This window comes from Neopelma chrysocephalum, unplaced genomic scaffold, assembly GCF_003984885.1.
Source record: "Neopelma chrysocephalum unplaced genomic scaffold, ASM398488v2 Primary Assembly neopelma1_323, whole genome shotgun sequence".
Classification (NCBI taxonomy): domain Eukaryota; kingdom Metazoa; phylum Chordata; class Aves; order Passeriformes; family Pipridae; genus Neopelma; species Neopelma chrysocephalum.
In genome coordinates, this window is record NW_020897986.1 from 165,945 (window position 1) to 187,059 (window position 21,115).

At 37.6% G+C, this 21,115-nt stretch overlaps 1 protein-coding gene across 6 annotated transcripts in view; it reads left to right on the forward strand.

Moving 5' to 3' along the window:
* Positions 1 to 21,115, forward strand: part of ANO3 (anoctamin 3) — a 133,728-nt gene that overhangs the window by 111,632 nt on the left and 981 nt on the right. For all 6 annotated transcript variants that reach the window (XM_027705282.1, XM_027705283.1, XM_027705279.1 and 3 more), the window contains exons 15-26: positions 9,784 to 9,866; positions 10,753 to 10,893; positions 11,245 to 11,409; positions 12,347 to 12,383; positions 14,242 to 14,353; positions 15,559 to 15,616; positions 17,060 to 17,157; positions 18,619 to 18,764; positions 18,873 to 19,025; positions 19,489 to 19,636; positions 19,854 to 19,934; positions 20,773 to 20,878. In XM_027705282.1, coding sequence (XP_027561083.1) covers positions 9,784 to 9,866; positions 10,753 to 10,893; positions 11,245 to 11,409; positions 12,347 to 12,383; positions 14,242 to 14,353; positions 15,559 to 15,616; positions 17,060 to 17,157; positions 18,619 to 18,764; positions 18,873 to 19,025; positions 19,489 to 19,636; positions 19,854 to 19,934; positions 20,773 to 20,878 — 1,328 coding nt within the window. The remainder of the gene's footprint in view (positions 1 to 9,783; positions 9,867 to 10,752; positions 10,894 to 11,244; positions 11,410 to 12,346; positions 12,384 to 14,241; positions 14,354 to 15,558; positions 15,617 to 17,059; positions 17,158 to 18,618; positions 18,765 to 18,872; positions 19,026 to 19,488; positions 19,637 to 19,853; positions 19,935 to 20,772; positions 20,879 to 21,115) is intronic.

Genomic DNA, 21,115 nt, shown 5'->3' on the forward strand with positions numbered 1-21,115 from the left:
AGAGAGCTGGCAGACACCACAGCTAGGCTGTTCACAATCATCTTTGAAAGGTCATGGTGATCAGGAGAGAGGTGCCTGAGGACTGGAAGAATGCAAATGTCACCCCAGTTGTCAAAAAGGGAAAGAAAAAGAACCCAGGGAACTCCACCAGTCAGCCTCACCCCAATCCCTAGAAAGGTGATGGATTGCTTCATTCTGGAGGCCATCTCTACCCTCATGGATGACAAGAAGGTGATCAGGAGTAGTCAGCATGGCTTCGGTAAAAGTAAATCATGCTTGACCACCTTGATTGTTTTCTAAATGAAACAACTACCTGGATGGGTGAGGGGAGAGCTTGACTTCAGCCAGGCTTTCAACACTGTCTCTCACAACAGCCTCGTAGGTAAACTCAGGAACTGTGGACTGGATGAGTGGACAGTGAGGTAGATTAAGAACTGGCTGAACAGCAGATCTGAGATGGTCATAATTGGTGGCACAGGGCATCCCCCGAGGTTCAGTACTGTCCCAGTATTGTTTAACTTACTCATCAGTGACTTGGATGAAGGGGCAGAAGCCCCCTCAGCAAACTTGCTGAGGACACAAAGGTGGGAGGAGTGGCCAATACCCCAGAGGGCTGTGCAGCTCTTCAGAAGGACCTCGACAGGTTGGAGAGATGGGCAGAGAACTGTCTCAAAATCAGCCAAGGTCCTGCACCTGGGGAAGAACAACCCCATGCACCAGCACAGGTTGGGGGCTGAGCTGCTGGGAAGCAGCTCTGTGGAGAAGGACCTGGGGGTCCTGGTGGATAACAAGCTGTCCATGAGCCAGCAGTGCCCTTGTGGCCAAGGCCAAAGGTATCCTGGGTGCATTAAGAAGAGCATTGCAGGCAGGGAGGTGATCCTGCCCCTCTGCTCAGCCCTGCTGAGGCCACATCTGGAGTGCTGTGCCCAGCTCTGGGCTCCTCAGTACAAGAGAGACTTGGAGCTCCTGAGCAGGTCCAGTGGAGAGCCACAAAGATGATTAAGGGACTGGAGCATCTCTCTTACAAGGACAGGCTGAGAGAGTTGGGTCTGTTCATCCTCAAGAAGAGATGACTGAGAGGGAACCTCATCAGTATATCTGAGTCTCTGAAGGGAGGGTGTCAGAGGATGGACCAGGCTCTGCTCAGTTGTGCCAAACAATAGGACCAGAGGCAATGGGCAGAAACTGATGCACAGGAAGTTCCACTTGAATGTGAAGAAGAACTTCTTTACTGTGCACACTGGAACAGGTTGTCCAGAGAGGATGTGGAGTCTCCCTTGTTGGAGATATTCCAGAACCATCTGGATGCAATCCTGTGCCATGTGCTCTGGGATGACCCTGCTTGAGCGGGGAGGTTGGACCAGATGACCCACCATGGTCTCTTCTAACCTTAACCCATCTGTGATTCTGTGAACAAAAGCTTTTTTGTGTAAGAAAATTCCGTGGTTCTGTAAACAGGCCTCATACTCAGAAGGGAATAATTCAAAACCACTTTGCTATGGAGTGAGGTAATGAAACATATATGGAAGGCATTCTCGAGGCAACATTTTCTGGGCAGACAGCAATTCCAAGAGCAAGCTAAGGAGTTATGCTCTATTGTGAAGAATTAGCATTGTTAACAATTAGCCCTGAAAGCTGATGGATAGTGTTTTGTGACCCTGAGCAGGGAGTGTCATATGAATGCTGCCAGGAGCAAATTGAAAACTATATCTGTCCAGGGGTTATGAATGATGCTTAAGTTGTGTGGAAACCTCTTTTCCTATAGGGAGCTGGACACTGTATATTGCACATTAATATACATTTCCAAATGTTAGATTTAAAAGAATGAGAAAAACTCCTCTTGAAGTCACACGATTGTGGTAGGTTTGCTGTTCAGTATATCTGTGGGGTTTTGGTGGCGGGTGTTTTTTCTATGTATGAGACAGATTGAGATCACGAGTTTTTAACATCATGACTTTTTAACTCCCACATATCAGCTCTCATGTGACAGCAAAATCAATTGTATAATAAGTTATTCTTCAGCATCATTAATTACTTGCGTGCCCATGTATGTGGGTACTTCGCCATCTGAGAAAAAGGGATTTATAACTGGAAAAAGTAACTATTTCTTTTGTCTTCAGCCTCTTCTCCTACTTTCTAATGCTTTTTCCTATGGGTGTTTTTATTTGAGGGTTTGTGTTTTGTTGGGGGTTTTTTTTTGGGCGGTAGGGAATAAGGGCTGGTTTTATTAGTTTGTTTTGTTGGTTTTTTGATTTAGTTATGTAAATATTACATCAAGGTATCTCGTTTTGGCTTTATTCTTATTTATTTTGTGGTTTGAAGGTCCCACCATCACTCAAAACATGTGTCTTTATAAAATGCCATTTAATCTACTTTTTAATGTGTATTCCATTTCTCCACACTGCTTATTTTCCAAGTTAAGATCAGCTCTACGGTGGGAGGGACCTATGCTTGGAAAACATTTGTAACTTTCTCAACAAAAATAAAATAGATAACTTCTGCTCGAATATTAGTGAAATTCAGGATGACCACATTGTTCCCAAACAAGCAAGCCAAGGAAAACCCTTTTGAAGTTAAATCATCAGCTACAGTTGTGTTTATAGTAAGAACAGTAGGCCTTCAGATGGCTATGAAATGCTGTGCTGTCTGAATCTTAGATTTTGATTTGTTAGCAGTAATAACTGCCAAAAAACCCAAACAAACCTGAAGAAAAAACCCAAGGTTTTCAAACACATGCTTTCATTTTAACAGTATTATTGTTTTAATTCAGTGATATGTTCTTTCCTTCCTTGTATTAATTAATTATCATATTAGTCATATTAAGTGAAAGAATTGTGTTTGGTCAAATTCCTTATTATCCATGCACTTCAACTAAACTACTGAGCAAAATTATGCTTAATTCAATTTGACTGTAATTTTAATTCCTAAAAGAGTGTAAAAAGGAGTCAGTATCCTTGCTGAACAAATTCTTTGTCATTTTTGTGATTGTCTTACTTGTGCAATCTTTATGGGAGACCATAGAGAAGAAACCTCCTTGCTTTGAAAGTTGTAGATCTCAGGCTGTGTTGAACTGCTTTCTTTTGTGTATAATACTTAATTCTTCTTTTTTCTAGTGTAGTATCAATGTTCACACAATTTAGAAAAACGCTGAAGTTCTTCAAAGACACTCATTGCCTTTAGGGATTAACATGCAAACAGTGCTCTTGCAGTAAAACAGCAGAGCTATAGATTAGCCAAACTTGCAGAAGAGCCCAAACCTTACATTAGCAGGTCAAGTAAGTTTTTAAGGAAGCTATTAACAGATTATTAATGGGGAAAAAAAAAGGGTTGTGATTTTTGGTTCACTGGTATTCACATTCCTCAGGTACCAGCTCAGTGGCAATCAGTGCAACAGGCGTAGCCTGAAGTGAGTGGAACTGCCATCAGTATGGGATTAAGCTGCAGTTCAGTTACCTAGATTAGCTCTACCTTTGTTTTTTTTTAGCATGAAAAAGGAGGATTTTTTATGCAGGATGGTCACCATCATGTTTCTTAGTGGATTTTGCACTCTGCATTTGTGTCTGTGCTGCTGGAGTCAAATTGCATCCGAGGCCTGTGACAGCTGAATAAGAATAGAAGTCAGTTCTAGAAGGGGGAAGGTTAGAATGTCTCATTCAGTGTGAGGCTTTATGAAGAGATGTAGTGGCCCTTGTTTGAGGAATTTACCAGGATGTGAATGCAATATCCCATAAAAATAGCCCTCCAATGTGAACCTTAGTGTGCAAAAATAGATTTTTGGCATGATAAAGTAATTGCAACATATATTTCCTGACTACAACCCAGCACCTACCAGTGATAGGTGTAGTGTCTGCAAAACTTCTGCTATTGTCAAGAAAATAATAATTTCAACTTCTTATGGATAGATAATAGAGTCTTCAGAACTATAAATTCAAATTACATTCTTTTGCATGTCATTAAATTGAACCTTTCACCATTTCCCTACCTTACATTAGTTATTAGAAAGTAACTTAATTTATGGAGTAAGTGGTGATGTGATTAACAAATTCATAATGGCACTCTTTTGATCTGAGGTAACATGTTCATATTTGCAGAATTTTCACTCTTTAAAAAAGCCTCATAAAGCAGACCATTTTTAATTTTACATTAGTGAACCAAAAATAGATGGAACATACAAAATGAGAGGTAGAGAATTTAACTGTATTTTTTGTTCCGAGAAAATAATGTTTTAAGTTTTTAGTGAACTATGAAGAGGAATGTAAATATGAATTGTAGTCTATAATTAATTCAATTTATACCCTCAGTTACTGTCTAGCAACTTGGCAAGTATTAAGTGCACTGGCCAAACTTCCCAAGTGTGTGTTTCCTGTTCATTTTCGGTAGAACTAAACTCAACAGAGCAATGTAGTTTCTAGCAGAAGTTTGCTATAAAGTGGCATACAGGGAATACTTCACCACCACCATCAACCCTCCCCAGCATTTCAAATGGGCTCTGAACTTACTTTGAGAGAAATCCTGCACTTCCTGGATAAGGAGCATAAATAACCACAAAATAAAAGTGTGAGTTTGAGGGAAATAGTGTCATTGCTTATGATTGCTACTTCTCTACTTTAGTGTTTGAATCACAAAATGGTTTTTACTTTCAATTATTTTCTCAGAACTACACTTTTAAGTAGAATTTGACTACAACAACACCAGTCACCTGCCTGAACACGATATAAATGAATATTGCGATCATTAGTCACGTCCACTAATAAGCATCAAAAAACCCCTCAGACTTACCTCTGAGCGCTGCAAAACGTGGAAGAACCTGTTGAAATACTGCTGTGGCCCCGAGTGCAGCTGTTCTGGCGGGGAGGGGGAGTGCAGGTCCCGGAGGGGCAGCCCTGTGACAGGTGAGGAACACGCTGTGCCCGTGGGGCGAGGCCGGGTGGGGCAGCCCTTCCCCAGCCTCCGGGAACCAACCCGACCAACTCTGTGCTGTCCTGACCCTGCTCTGTCATTGCAGAGTCCACAGAAATGCCAGTGCTTATAGTAAAGTGGTCAGACAGTGCATATTGCTTAATGATTTCAGAGTCTTTGAGCTAGTATTTCACAGGAGTGACTGCTTTCTGTAAGCTATAGAAACTCTGTGTGCTGTGCAACTGTTAGTTTAACAAAAGATAGCTGCTCCTTATCACAGTTTCCTGCACTTGGTGAGATGAGAACTGGCAAAGGCCTGTCTTCTACAAAATAAAGCAGCAATATGAGTTAAGAATAGCATGCTACTAGAAATGGATCTGTTCCTGTCTCCAAATATGTTTGTAGTTGAAATAAGAGAACAATGTAAATCCAAATTTTCTGAATTTATCAGACATCGTTAATTTTTACATAACCAGCTGGGCATCTGAAGGTTACAACTGTTACTCCTCCCTTTAGGTTTTATGTAAAAAATACTGAATTAAAGTAGGAATGAAAAAGTCAGATATATAATATAGAGTTTCATATGCTCACCCAGTCAACCTGTGACTTTTTTTATTCTTTAATCCTTTATGTATGTTTATTCTAGGCTGGTATGTGGTGAAGAGAGGCTGAAAAATGTTTCAGTATTGTGTGACCATTTGAGTGGAATACCAGGACATTGTCGTCTGTTTCCACTTTAAATTTTTAAGGAATCAAGTGCAAGTACTGTTTCATAACTTATCCTTGAGATAAGCATCGAGGATGTGGTGTCTACAGGAAGTGTTTATATGGAAGCAGCTGGTGGTGTTTTCTTGAAAGTACTGCATGGACAAGTGGAAGTTACTCTGTTAGGTGGATCAAGTTCTACCCTTTCTAATATCCCTTTTAGGGGAAGTAAATTGTTTATGTGGCATGAGATGGGGTGGTCTATGAGAGGAGGGAGGACAGAGTCTGATACTGATGTTTTGGTTTTCTGGTTTTTGGTTTATTTCTTTGGAATCTAACATTCTCTGCAGAGTGTATCAGCAAGCTTCCAACTCACATTTATTGCTGTGCCTGGGTGGACAGGCATGTAACAGATTGACCATGAGATCTGAAAACAAGCACCATGAATTTGTGTCCAAATCTTACACAGCACTAACCAAATCACAAGTGATATACTGGGGTCAACAGTATTCTTCACACCAGCGTGCACACATTATAGTGTGCCTTTCTGAGAGCTTTTAAGAAGAAAGGTTATTTGAATGGATGTATAATATTTGAAAGTATCAATACCTTAAATACATAGTCTGAAATTCTGTTGAAGTATATCTATTGCAGTGGTACAAAAGTCATACCCTCTAGTGCTGCCCTGGACCTCGGCATTGCCCTGGGGAAGGTGTGCTCGCTCTCTCTTTTGTTGGTTAGCAGTTTAATTCATCTGTTAGGAAAAGTAAAAACTGTTCCCCTGAGTGACATAACACCTGATGGAAGATGTTTGTGACTCAGTTCTTGGCTAAGTGTTGTACACCTGCAGCGTGGTGCCAGAATGCTGGCACTGAGTGCTGGCCTGCTGTTCCTGGAGGGCAAAACCTCCAGGTGTGATCAGATTCAGAGCTGTGACCATATGGAGGCAAAGTGGTTCAGAGTACTCCAGGAGGGTGAGAGGAGACTAAGCTATCCTTCAGCTATAGCTGATATTTTTCCAAGTGCTAGTTTCAATTCTGAAGAGTATTTCTCAATAGTAGGTGTGGTACAAAACCTGTAGGACTGTTTTGATTGCATAGTTTTGCTGCTGTAGAGGAGTCCAGCTAAATAAAACTGAATAAGTAATTGAGAAGAGTAACTGGGGAGGGGCCTGGCTGGCCATTACAAAACTCTGCAGAGAGGCAGTGGAGACAGTCCCCAGCTCCTTGTTGAAAATCCTCTTTGCAATAATATCTTAGGGAATAGATACACCACTTATTTGACACAGTGATGTTTATGAAACATTTGGAAGAGGCATGCTTGCATAATAGTCTTGGGTTCTCTTTCTCTGCTTTCCTCTTTCCTTCCATAGAATTTAACTGCAGCCATTCATCGTTTATTGTGTTGACAGTGTCAAACTTTTGTTTTACTTAAGATTATATCAACACACAACCAATCTTTCCTGTCTTAACCATCAAATATCACCCTACTTGTTTTCTGAAAGATTAAGAACTACGTAAAGCACATGCCCAGATTTTGTGGATGTTGAACTACGTGGACTTTAGTAAAGCCTTTGACACTGTTTCCCACAGCATTCTCCTGGAGAAACTAGATAACTCATGGTTTATATGAGTGCACTCTTTGCTGGGTTAAAGCTGGCTGATGACCGTGCCCAGAGAGTGGTGGTGAATGGCTGGTCATGAATGGTGTTCCACAGGGTGCAGTATTGGGGCCAGTCCTGTTTAATATCTTTATCAATGATCTGGACAAGGGAATCGAGGGCACCCGGAGCAATTTTGCAGACCACATCAAGTAGGGTTGGAGTGCTGACCTGCTGAGGGGTTGGAAGGCTCTGCAAAGGGATCTGGGCAGGCTGGATCAATGGGTCTTTAAAAGATGTGTAGATATGGCACTTAGGGGCTTGATTTAGTGGTGGACTTGGCAGTGCTGGGTTAACGATTGGACTCAATGATCTTAGAAGTCTTTTCCAAGCTAAATGATTCTATAATTATATGATTTTAGATCATCAATGTATTGCCAGTGTAAAGGCCATAAACATAAGGTAACTTAAATAAGAATTGACAGAAACTTCTGGAAGTGTACAGTGGGCAGAGTTGCAGACTATATTGTGGAGCATCAAATAAAAAATCCCTAAATAAGTGGGTCTCTACCACAGTACAGCATGTATTATGGGATTTAAAATTCAGAACAGCAGTTGGAACTGTAAAATGGAAAGCAACGTGCCCAGGGAAAGGCAGGGGAGGCACCAGATAATTTTTTCTGTGGGAAGCTGGAGGCTTGTTTGTGACCTCTAAACTAAATTATCCTGAACCCTTGAGCAGCAGAGAAAAGCTCTGCCAGGTCCATGCAATGGTAGAACATGAATGGTCTCACCTTGATGTTCAAATAGTTGGATTAGTCATGTATGTCTTGTTTTTCTAGAGAAATAAGTCAAGGCTTATTATCTTCTAAGTGTGCAGATCAGGATAAGAGATGAGTCAGTAAGAAGTTCCTCACAACCAGGACTGGAGGGGCTGGATTCCATGGAGAGCAGTTGGAGACAGTGGTGTTAGCAGTGTGATGCAGTAAAAAAAAAGGCAAGCTAGAAAGGTTCCAGGCTTTCTGTAGAACTGGACAAATACTTGAATTTCAAAATTCTGATTTTTTTGCTGTTATATACACTAGAACTTTACAGCACAAGAGAAGTTTTGTGAATTATTTCTATTCCAAAAGGCAGGGGGTTTTAATACACTTTTAACTTTTTTCTCAGTAGCCCTGTAGAACAGCAAAGTTACCATGAATTCTGTTCTACTGCGGGAAAGAGAATATTGCACCATTTTTTAAGGTGTCAGGTGAGTCTGGAAAAGGTATACTTTAGTTGACAGATATAGTTTGGGCCTCACTTGTTTCATCTAGATAGATAGTTTTCTTGGTCATTGCATTATCAGATGCTTCATGTACATAAGTAACATAAAAGACACCATTTATTATTGTTCATATAGTCTTAGAGTCTATTATTGGAGCACTACCAATGACAGTGAGAAGAGTTTATTCAAGTGCAAACCCCACTGCTGCTTAAATAGGAGAGCTGGGTGCTCTTCTTGTTAGGAGCATCCAAAACCTATGTCTGTGGTGAATACAAGATCCATACTTGGAAGAATAAAAGAACATGCTACCTAGAAATAATATTCAAAGACAAGTTCCTTTCATTCAGCAATCCATTATTTGTGGGTAGTGGTATGGTGAACTTCTGCTAACTTCTAGTCACTGTGTTTTAATATATTATATAGATAAATCATCTCTGTTTGTGTGTGTGTATATGGTATCACATGATGATAACTATATGTAATATGTCTATAAACCCAATAAGATGTAAAACATAGTACAGAAATATAGATAAAGGTAGGAATGTGAGATCATCCTGTTCAGTTGAGTTAGAAGTCCTCCTTCTGAGCGGTTGGCTTTCTAGAGTGAAGCAATTTTTCTCACTTCCTATTTGAATTCATTATTTTTCAGGGAACCATTGGACAATCCCACATTTTGTCAGGAATCCCACCAAAACAAGGTGTCTTACCCTCAGTGACAGACTACAGTGTTTGGGAACTTAGAGTTATTTATTGGTTGTAATTATTTTTATAGGATTTACCAAAACCCCTAAGTACATGGAGAATCCGATTATGGTCTCACACCTAGATTAGAAATAATTATTTAAAGAATTATTTTAGTAGTAAAACTGCTGCAGTATAAAACTGGTATAGCTGGGAAAGCAGTGAGGTTGTCTTCATTAGAACTGAATAAAATGAGATCATGCTTTAGCTCTTTATTGTTACCGTTGTGTGTGTGTGTATCCTCGTTTCTTCAAGGAAAGATTTTATATTTTGAGTAAAATTAAAAGCAGAATTAAAGGGGATGGCACTGTTTTATATTGCCAGATACCCATCTCTGTACAGATATAGCAGACAACAAAAAAAAAATGATTCTTAGGTAAACATTGAAAATAGTGTTTCACTTTTAACAGTGATTATCCTGAAGTTACTTACAATTTTCAGATTCTATGGGAAAAACTGTCAGAAAATGGCTAATGACAATTATCACATTCCATTGCTGATTTTCGTGAGATCTGCATGACCCTTTTTTTTTTGTTTTTTCCTATAATTAACCTGCAGTTGTTTCCCACAGCTACAGTCTTTCTAGAGTTTTGGAAAAGGCGGAGAGCCGTGTTAACCTATGACTGGGACCTCATAGACTGGGAAGATGAAGAGGTAAGAAGAAACAGAAGTAAACATGTAAAGCATGATCTAAATCTAAATATGAATCCATATTGTGTGTTGTCATCTGAGTTTGTCATTCAGATTATATTTCTATTTATAACACTAGTTGCAGAATAAACAGGTATATTTGAGACTACACAAGGATACTTTGCCTTCTGCAACTGGCATTGTAATTCCAAATATAATTCCACATTTATCAAAAGTATCCTTTGAAAAACTGAGTGGAAATATTTTCCATACAGTGGACAGGAGCCACTACTGATGTCAGCACAGATGCTTTTCAGTTCTGTGATTTCTTGTAGTAGAAATTCATGATCCTGCCTAAAAATGGGATCAAAACAAGCAAAGGCACAGAAACTGGATTTTATATCCTTCTGAGAGGCATAGATTATCCTTTGAACATTCTGCTACCAGCATCAACAGTAATAAAATGATTTTATTATTTCATAGATCATTACTTAACATAGCTGTAATTTAACTGTATTGATGATTTAATTGCAGTTGATAGACTTGTTTTATAACTTTCCTTAAATGGGTAGATACAAGCTGGTTGGCTTTTAATAAATGATTTCATATCACCATAATAACTGGCATTAGTTTTCTTATCAACTTCTGCAGACAATCTAGTGTCTAAGTCACTAATGCCTTCTTTTTAATACCCTCACATAGTGGGGAAGGCTCTTATGGTCTCTGTTCTTTGCTGCTCTCTGGCACCGTTTCCAAGGATTTTCAAAAGAACAAATTATTTGGGTATTTTAGTTGAAGCATTATAAAAAATAATTTGTATCAGTATAATTTTCTACTTTATAGCACATATATGTCTGACTCTTGAGAGAAATAAGTAATACAACAAATGGAATCCATCCTGTCATTCCAGGAAGAGCTGCGTCCCCAGTTTGAAGCTAAATATTCCCAAGTGGAAAGAGTAAATCCCATCACAGGAAAACCTGAGCCTTTTCAACCTTTCCCTGATAAGCTCAGTCGACTGATGGTGTCTGTCTCAGGAATATTCTTCATGGTGATGTTTAATAATATTAGAATTCTTGTATTGTAATTCATTTTACTCTGATGTAAATAGTAACTCCTCATGAGTGCATTCATTAAGATTACATAGGCAAAACTGATTGTCTCAGTCTTACTGCTTGTTTAGGGATCTCATTCTTTCAAAAGAGGAAATGTAGTTATATTGTAAAAGAACAGTAAAAGTTTTTTTTAACTCAACTAGTATTTTTGCTCTCTCAAATTCTGCTCTCCAAAACAAATGGGAATCCTTAAAACACTTGTTGATTTATTATTTCACCGGATATTATTTTAGATATCATATTTATCTTTTGGTCTAATATCTCTGCTTGTAAATACACCCTTGTAGATCTCGCTGGTCCTCACTGCAGTGTTTGCAGTGGTGGTGTATAGGCTGGTGGCCATGGAGCAGTTTGCTTCTTTCAAGTGGTATTTCATCAAGAAGTATTGGCAGTTTGCAACCTCTGGCACTGGAGTCTGCATCAATTTTATGATCATCATGTCACTCAATGTTGTAAGTCTTCTGCTCTTTTAAAGGAGGGATTAATTTAAAAGAGTAGTTTTTACAAGATTACTGAGTTTAGCATGTATCACTTGTATATACATGTTTGTGCTTATGCATGGGGCAGTGTCTGAGGCTGGTGTTTCAGGAGGTTGTTAATGTTTTTCTCTGATTCCTCTTTAATTTGTCAATGCACATCTTTGCTTATGTCACCAAGTCACAGGGGTACAAACTCCCTGCTTTCTACATTTGCATTTTTGGGGGAGTTTTTATTACCTTTTACAGTACATCTCTAAATGGAACTACATTATTTCTTTGGCTGAGAATTTATTTTTTAAGTTGTTTTTAATGGATGACTTTCATTTTTTCCCTTTCATTTAAAATGCAGCTGTGGTATCAGTGTTGCACATTCCTAGAATTACTTTGATATATAATTTTGGTGTAAGTTTTTTCTGTCCTATGACAGCAGGAGTTTAATCATTTGCCATTGTAGCACTGTGTACATGGATAGAAACTCTGTTCTTCCAGCTGCAATATTATTTATCATCTTTCTGTTCCCATGCAAGCACAATCAGGTAAAAAGGAATAACAACACAGCAAACAATGGCTTTTAAATCTCTTAAGGAGATTGTGCACTCATTTCAGTAAGAAATGATTCTTCCAGTCAGAATTGTGTATTTGTCTCTGTTATTATATATGATCACTCTGAGTCATAAAAAATACGTTCAAGTGACCAAGCAAAGCTACCAGAAATAACTTGCTATTTATAGTAAATACTCAAGGAAATATTTTTCAGAGTTGGTAACTGCCTTGGGCTCTGTCATTTAAAATAAAGACTGGGGATAGTCAATGTATTGAGAAATAAGGAAGTTTTCAGTAGAAAGCTGATATCCTCAGCCAGTATGCACATTCATGCAAAGGAAAACTGCATCTCTTATTTCTGTTTTAGGTGTATGAGAAGGTTGCCTATCTCCTGACAGACTTAGGTATGTAGGTTTTCACTAATGGTGTGGTTCTTGCTGGCTGTGGCATGTACCTTTATAGTCCCACGAAATAGGGTTTTGAAGACTTCATCTATGCATGGCACATTTCTGGCATTTCCCTAAGCAAGTGAGAAATATCAAAGAGAGAAAAGAAATTATTATTTCACTGGGGAAATAATAATAGAAAAGTAAGGAATTTATTCTTCTACTTCTTTTAACGTTTCATATTACATATTCATATAATATACATTGAAAAAGTGTCACCTTACTTTGGAGTGAAATTCAAAACACATTATTTCTTGGAATCTTTTTTCCATTTTCTCCAAATCCTTGTTTATTTTTTACTAATTTTTAATTTGAACTTTCATATGGAAAAAAAATGGGTTAAGATAAAATTGTGTTGTCCAAGGTAAAAATGTTAAGTCAAGAATTTTAAAGTGGCTCTAATTCTGTCACATTAAGATTTTATACTGAAGGCTCTAGTCATGATTCAGTCGCAGAGAAAAAGCTTTCTAGCTTATAGGAAACAAGAAAGCAAAGACAGAATTTATGATCTCCGACTGTTTCAATGTGTTACCGTTCAGTGTTTTTACATACTCACTTTTAGCCCGTGTCAAAATATGCAAGTCATCTTGCCTTGGTTAAACACAAGCTGGATGCTTAAATTCAACAGCTCCCTCTTCTGGTTAAAGTGTTAAACAAGGTGCTCGGAACTTTATAGTGCTTCAGGTAACAGGCAGTTGAAGAGGTTAGAAAGATTCACAATGTCTGGTCAACTTACTCAAAGTATTAAAATATTTTAAAGTACTTTTTCGGATCAAACTTATTTCTATTCCTTTTAGAATATATTATGTTGTTACAGACCAGGGAATAGGAAAGAAAATAACTGTTTAAGTGCACAAGCTGTTTTTTGCCAAAATATATGAAAGAATTATAAAAAAAAAAGGAATTTCTTAAATTAAATGTGATGGAGCATTAGGTGTTCGAGCTAGGTAATTCATTACTCTTTCTAAGGTGTTTTACATCAGAGAAGGACACTTTAACTTCTGGGAACAAGAGTCCATATGTAAAGCTAGTATCCTGTATGTTTGTGTCCAAATTTAGTCATCATTAGACCAGAGTAATTAAGCAGTACAAATTTTAACTGACAAATCTTAAGACTCATGTATGTGCTTTAATGTAGTTTTCAGTGTAGTATAGTCCAAGTTTGGTACATCCATCAAAGATGGATTTTGTAAAAATTAATTTTGAATCATTATCACCACGTTCTAATTCAGACATAAATAATGCTCTGCAAACCTTGAGGAAAAATATCCAAGGCAGTGCAGACCCACACAGAACACTTATAGCCCTACAAGCATTTCTACATTTCTTTCCAAAATAAGCCAAAAAAGAACCTCCATCCTTCCCTTTGATTTTTGGTCTTTTGTTGTTGTTGGTTTGCGTTGGGTTTTTTGTTTTGTTTTGGGGGTTTTTTTGGTCTTTGTTTGGTTTTGGTTTCTGTTGTGTTGTGTTTTTTTCTTTGAATCAAGATACCTTTAAAGATTCACACTAAATTCAGATTTTTTTCATGGAAATGGAACAGGTGTCTTCCCACAGAATTGTGATCTATTCTGTACTGATTCTGTCCTGTACTGCATCTCCTGTTTCCACATAGAAATGGCATAGTCTGAGCTGGGGCAATGGTTTTGTGATCTGTGGACTTGAACACTTTCAGGGAAAAAAAATTATTTGCAACCTGATGGGGCAACATGGCTTGAAACCATTGCTTGTTTTGTTAGTGTTGATTTCTGTGTGAGCAGAGTTACACATAACTCAGTTTCATTTTTGTTTATATAATGTATATTGTGTCTTTCTGAAGAGCACCCTAGAACAGAATCTGAATGGGAAAACAGCTTTGCCTTGAAAATGTTCCTCTTCCAGTTCGTCAACTTGAACAGCTCTATCTTCTACATTGCCTTTTTTCTTGGCAGGTAAGTTACCTTTGCTCACTGCACATACAGGAAAACTTGCACAGAACTCAAAATCCTTATTAATTTTATGGGTTTGAAGAAAATACAGTGGCAGTTTGAACTGTAAGATTTAGGTGCTAATTGGTTTCTGGGGATAATTAGTAACACTAAATTAATGTTTTTCACTGTATGTGCAGGTTGGGCCCTTGAAATATTTACCCATGAAACTAGAGAGTAAAAATTTTACTTTTTAATTGGGTCTGCATATGTGACTTTCCTACAAAATGAGAATTCAGAGCTTTTGAAAATACAGCCACTGCCTAAATGTGGGTCTGTACTTATTCCTCTCCTAATAGGCTTTATTAATTTTTTTCTTTTAATTCCCTATGACTTACATCTCCCAGGATGCATTTCTACAAATAGTAAATATTGTCTGGCAAGTCCTGTGCAAGAGTAGGAAGCAGAAATTCTGGCTCCAATTTTTGAGTGTATCTTTAGCTCAAAGCATGAGCTGCAGTACAGGTCTAACCTTCCTTCCTCTTCAGTTCAGTTTTGTTATGGCCACACTTACCATTCCTCCAGAACCTACAGAATATTTCAGAGTACCTTCTATAAAGTGTTACAGTACAATTTCAGTTCCAGATTGGTTGGAAAAAAAGCAACAACAAAACCAAACAAGCAGAAAAGCAAAAAACCTTTTTGTAAAATCTGTTAGTGATACCTGTTTGTTACATCCACTGGTGTATTTGCCATCCAGTATCTAAACTTCTTTGTGTTTTGCTCTCTCCTGTGTCTAGTAGGACCAGGCATGGGTTTCTTTCTCTGTCATTTATAACTTTCACTGAGGTCATCAAGAATTTTGATTCAATTTGTTATACAAACCAAGTGTACACTTCACGGGGACAAGCAGATCCCTGTGCTGCAGTAAATTCCTATGTATTGCAGTGGCTTATCATTTTAGAAGTAGATCAGATCTGAATAGCTAACATCTAAAACCTCTGAAGCTGGTATTTTTGTTCAGGACATAATAAAAGCTTGGGGTCATTTGCAAAATGATGGTCCTTGTTTGCATTCTGAGACTTCCATATCCTACAGATACCAGATTTAAGCCTGTGTGATTGAATCTTTTGATATTTCCTGAGTTTATCCAGTGGATGTTGTGAAATAACTGCTGATAGAGGGTGTTCTTGGAATGTCCACTGAGAAACAGAAATCTTATTTTCCAGATTTGCAGGCCGCCCGGGAAAGTACAATAAGCTTTTTAACAGATGGAGGCTGGAAGAGGTAAGCAATCCTGCTTTGTGTTCCTGGGATATTTCCATGAGTAAAAAGGAAACGGCTGAAGGACGTGAATGCCCAGTTGGAAAGATTTATTATTCCATCTGTGTGCAGCAAATAGTGAACTCTTATTTATAGCAAAGGATAGGAAAGAGGAGGTGTGTTTTACCTTCTGTGTTCTCCACTTGCTGAGTGACTCTGCCGAAGAGACAAAGTTCTTTCTGCCTCTGTCTTTGGGAAAAGTAAACAGGGATAGTCCCTTACCTCACAAGCACTACTAAGTCCTACAGGTTTGGAATCTCCTGAGTATGTGGAATTTTTGAATGGAGGACATAAATATAAAGCCATCAGCTTTTTTTTATCAGCTTCTTAAATTTCTATCAACACAGAAAAGACACAGATCTGTTGGAGTGGGTCCAGACAAGGGACACAAAAGGAGTCAGAGAGCTGGGGCACCTCTGCTGTGAAGACAGGCTGAGAGAGTTGGGGTTGTTCAGCCTGGAGAAGAGAAAGCTCCAAGGAGACATTATTGCTGCCTTTCAGTACTTATAGGGGCTTATAAGAAGAATGGGGACAAACTTTTAGTAGAGCCTGTTGAGACAGGACAAGGGGTAATGGTTTTAAACTAAGAGAGGCTAGATTTAGACTAGGTATAAGGAAGAGATTGTGTTTTTTTAATGTGAGGATGGTGAAGCACTGGAACAGGTTACCTGGAGAGGCAGTGGGTATCCTATCCCTGGAAACAATTAAGGTCAGGTTGGATGGGGCTTTGAGCAACCTCATCTAGTTGAAAGTGGCCATGCTTATAGCAGGAGTTTGGACTAGATGATCTTAGGATGTCCTTTCCAACTTAAACTAATCTATAATTCTATGATTTAAAAGAAGAAAAATACTGTTTTGAAAATTTAACTTGAGAATATGTTAGGACTGCAACTCACCAGCATGCTGAAGTTATCTCTTATCTCTGAAAAACAGATTTCTTCTATTGAACCTTGATAGCGACAGAGTAAAACATCATAACTTTGTAGTCCATGGTCTGAAAAAATAGTTCTGTAATTACTAAACATTTTAATATGACAATCCATTTAGTTAAGATACCAGTACCAGAAATTCAGCCTCTCTTTGGACTTAGAATATTGCCAGTTGTTCCATTCTTTCAAAATGAATAAGTATTGATCTAATTGAAATGGTCTATATCATTTGTCATATATCTAGTACACATACCTTTAACTTAGGTAATATGATCTAGTTCTCCAAGAAATAATAAGGTTGCTCAGCCTGTGAAATCTGTGTTAATATTTCTCTTATAAATATTTTTTTAATATTTCTGTAGATACAGATTAGTGTTTTTCACCAAACATATTTAATATTTTTCATTTACCCTCTGAACAAATAAAAATAAAAGAATTCTCTTATTTTAGCTACTGATCTTTTTCCACTTCATTTCAGTGTCATCCTAGTGGCTGCTTGATAGATCTGTGCTTGCAAATGGGAGTTATTATGGTTTTAAAACAAATGTGGAACAACTTCATGGAACTAGGCTATCCGTAAGTTCAGATGTTAAAGTTAATTTTACAAATAGTGAATACATTTTAGGGTGAGTCAACGATAGGAAGAAGTATTTTCAGGTTTGGAGACTGTTTTCACTTTTTATATCTCACATACTGTAATTTTATTCCCAAAGAAAGCATTGACTGCTGCTCTAAGACAAAGCTTCTTGGGGTATGTTAACTGTAGAAATTGTTTATTATAATGTCATTTTCCATAACACAAAAAGAGCTGTTCAGCTTCTGAAGAGAGTAATGGGGGTAAGAGTCTTACAGTTCTCTTGAAACTGGAAGAATATGTTTTCAGGAAAAGATTGATCATCAAATATTAATTTAATTTGATTGAAGTCTCAGCCGTGACAATATGTCAGAAAGGGTTATGCTCACAACATGCAATCATTCTGCAAATGAGGGGCAGTGTACTGTATGTTGTGAAACGTGGATTTTTGGAAAGGAGAAACCTACTTGAACTACCAGTCTTCCTGTCTTCTCAGCCTAGCAGGATCCTAGCTGTGTCTAGAATTTATTTTGGAATTATTATTATTTTAGAACATGCTTGTATTCTGTAATGGAAGGAAGTGTTTTGTTTTGACAGAACCATTGTTTGCAACTTTGGCAACAGTTGCTCTTTCAGTAACAAGAGAGATCAAGAGCCAAACACTAAATTAGCTTGAGAAAAAATAGTAGCAATTTATAAAAATACTTATAAGAAAGTTTTCCATCTTCAGTCTCTTTTCCTTAATATCTAGAAACAAACAGTAGTCTTAATTGCCCCCTGTGTCAGTACTGGATAATATTTTTCATTTGTATAACACTTTAATTTGTGAGCTGTTATCTACTTAATATTTATAACTACTTTGCAAAAAGATATCTGCACAGCTTTATGAAAAATAGTCTTAAATATTTGTAGCTTCAGCGTTCAGCAACACATTTTTAAAACCCTTCTTCCTGCTTCAAGAAAAAAGATATTCTGTAGGGCATGTAGATCTTTAGGTTTGTTCAAAAATAAATGTATTCTACTACTCACTGTGTTCTAGTGAGTTCTTACTGAGCTCCACTTAGTTTGTCTTTTACAGAACCGAAAATAAAATTATTTATTTTTTAATGCTCTTGCTATGCATTATTTTTTTTCTTTTTCTTTATTTTTTTTTATTTAGTCATTCAGGTAAATGCTACAAAAAAAGAGTCTATGCAAGCATGTTCCATGTTCTGAAAAGCTTATCTGTACAATGCTGAACGTGCTACATTAAAGATATAATTAAAATCATAATGCAGAATTTTGAGAACTTTTATAAGTTCTTTGAATTATATCTTAGATGATATTGTAAATATTTCCAAAAAATACGGAAGTAAGCCTTCAGGTGCTATTCAAAATAGGCCTACTTACTTCAAAACAATACCAGAAAATATTTTAAATTACTGAGCAGATACAGTCAATAATACTCTCTTTATCTAATGAAGTTTGTTACAGAATTGGTGGTCACGACGCAAAATGAAGAGAAGAGGGCAATCAATGGAGAATAAAATTTCTCTACCTCAGTGGGAAAAGGATTGGAATCTGCAGCCTATGAACCTCCATGGTTTAATGGACGAATATTTAGAGATGGGTGAGCAAATTTCGGGGAGGCGTCGGTTTTGTACAGGAAGAGGGCCCGTGTTGTGTGCTGAAAGATCTCTCGCGTTTCCAGTTTCTAACTGTAGAAATGCCTGTCTAGTTTTACAGTTTGGCTTTACCACCATCTTTGTTGCTGCCTTCCCATTGGCACCTCTCCTGGCACTGCTGAACAACATCATAGAGATCAGGTTGGATGCGTACAAGTTTGTCACGCAGTGGCGCAGACCCATGCCTGCCAGAGCGACAGATATAGGTGAGAGAACCTGGTGGCTGTCGCTGTCAGTACCATCCCTTTGTGTTTTCTTCTTTAAAACAGCTTAACTCTTGAAGTATTTCACGTATCAAGACAGTACTATAACCTGCAGATCTCAGTGACCACTCTCCTGTTGAGCAACGGAAAGAGGACTCATCAAATTTGGGTTTCGTTGCCAATTGTAATAGTTTGAATATTGAAAACAGGCTAAACAGTATTTCAGGCTTCTGACTGGTGGAACTCTAGGTTTAAAATCAAATGAATTTAGAAATTAAATATAAGGACTAAATTCACTTTTGGTTTAAAACTGAGTCTTGACTAGTTTTTCTGACTCATAATTCTTTCCCAATAAGAAAGGAAAACTGTATGTCTAATAATGACTTTATTATCATAGTATGACTTTATATGACTTAATAGGGTCATAAAAACCTGACAACGTTGTTTTCATTTCTCTTGTTTATAGGTATCTGGTATGGAATTCTGGAAGGAATTGGAGTTCTGGCTGTCATCACCAATGCCTTTGTTATTGCCATTACTTCTGATTACATTCCACGTTTTGTCTATGCATACAAATATGGTCCCTGTACAGATCAAGGGTACAGACAAGAAAAGTAATTAAGATATTCTTTATATATACATATATATTTCAGTGGAAGCACACTTTTGCTGCTGTATTTCTGTGATAACGTACTTAACATATAACAGATATATTTCTCAAATAAAATAGTCTGCTCACAGTGTGTGATAGCAGAATATGCTTATGTACAGGATCTATGCTGTAAAAACGCTTTATGAAGAAGGTTCTGACCTTTTGGCTTTTCCTTTCAGATGCTTAAAAGGATATGTCAACAGCAGTTTATCAGTATTTGATCTGAGTGAACTTGGGATGGGATACTCAGGATACTGTCGGTATGTCTCCCTTCTTGTAATGCTGGCATGGACATTAAAGCAGACAGTAAATTAAAAGTTAGTGCTTAAATCACTGGTATAATAGTTTCCTTGTTTCCCTGTAAAAAGCATTGCACTTCTGGTTTGTTCAACATGAAGTTTCAGGTGCAAACAATGTGTGGAAGGACACACTACTAACACATTGAAAACCTGTGTTCTGAGTTTTTCCAGGACTCTTGCAAAACATTATCTTTCATGCCTCTACAAATTATTTAATTTCAAAGTTTCACCACCTGCCAAGAAGGGTGAAAGTTCTCATTTCGGTTTTGTTAAGCATTCTGAAGTCTCTTCATTAAAATAATTAAAGTTTTTGTGGCTCTACCCCAGGTTGAGATTGCAAACAGTTATGCAAAATGAATACAAGAAATTCAGCATGAAAAGAAATATGGTGTTGCAGGCGTGAACTCCTGGTTTCAGATTTAGTTTTGCTGTGAGCATTAGTTTTAATTAGAATTGTGTTACATTTATGCCAACTTTGTCTGGAGAACTTTAAGTGCTTATAAGCAAAGACAAGAACAAATTGAGAGTCAACACATTTGAACTTAACACTTCAGCTTTGTAACAATAAAAGAAATTGTTTGCTCTGGATTCTTGGAAGCAAAAAGTACCATCTCATAAACAGCAGTATTTAATACCCTGTATTGTGGACTGTTCTCCCTTTCTGTTTCATTCCTCTTGAAGTCTGCTTTCACTTCAGTTTCTTTCCTTTTAGGCAGATCTGGGGTGAACTAGAGATCACTTGACCGTGTTTAGGTTTTTCAGCACAGGCTGACTTATTTGGTTTCTCTTTGCTTTGCAGGTATAGAGACTACAGAGCCCCACCATGGAGTTCAACTCCATATGAATTCACTTTGCAGTTTTGGCATGTCCTGGCAGCACGGCTGGCCTTCATCATAGTATTTGAGGTTAGTTGTGGAAAGGAACAATTCCTTTCTTCCTCTCTAAAGTCTGAGTTGATTCTTTACAGTAGTTCTATAAGTAAATTGCCATTTTCATCACTTGCTTTTTCATCATGGTCAAGAGAGAGGAAAAAAAAATTGTCTTCCCCAAAGGGTGGTCTATCAGCTGCTTCAAACAGAATTGACAGAACATGCACTTATGAGTCCCTCTAAAATCATATTTCCTTAACAGTCATCTTATAT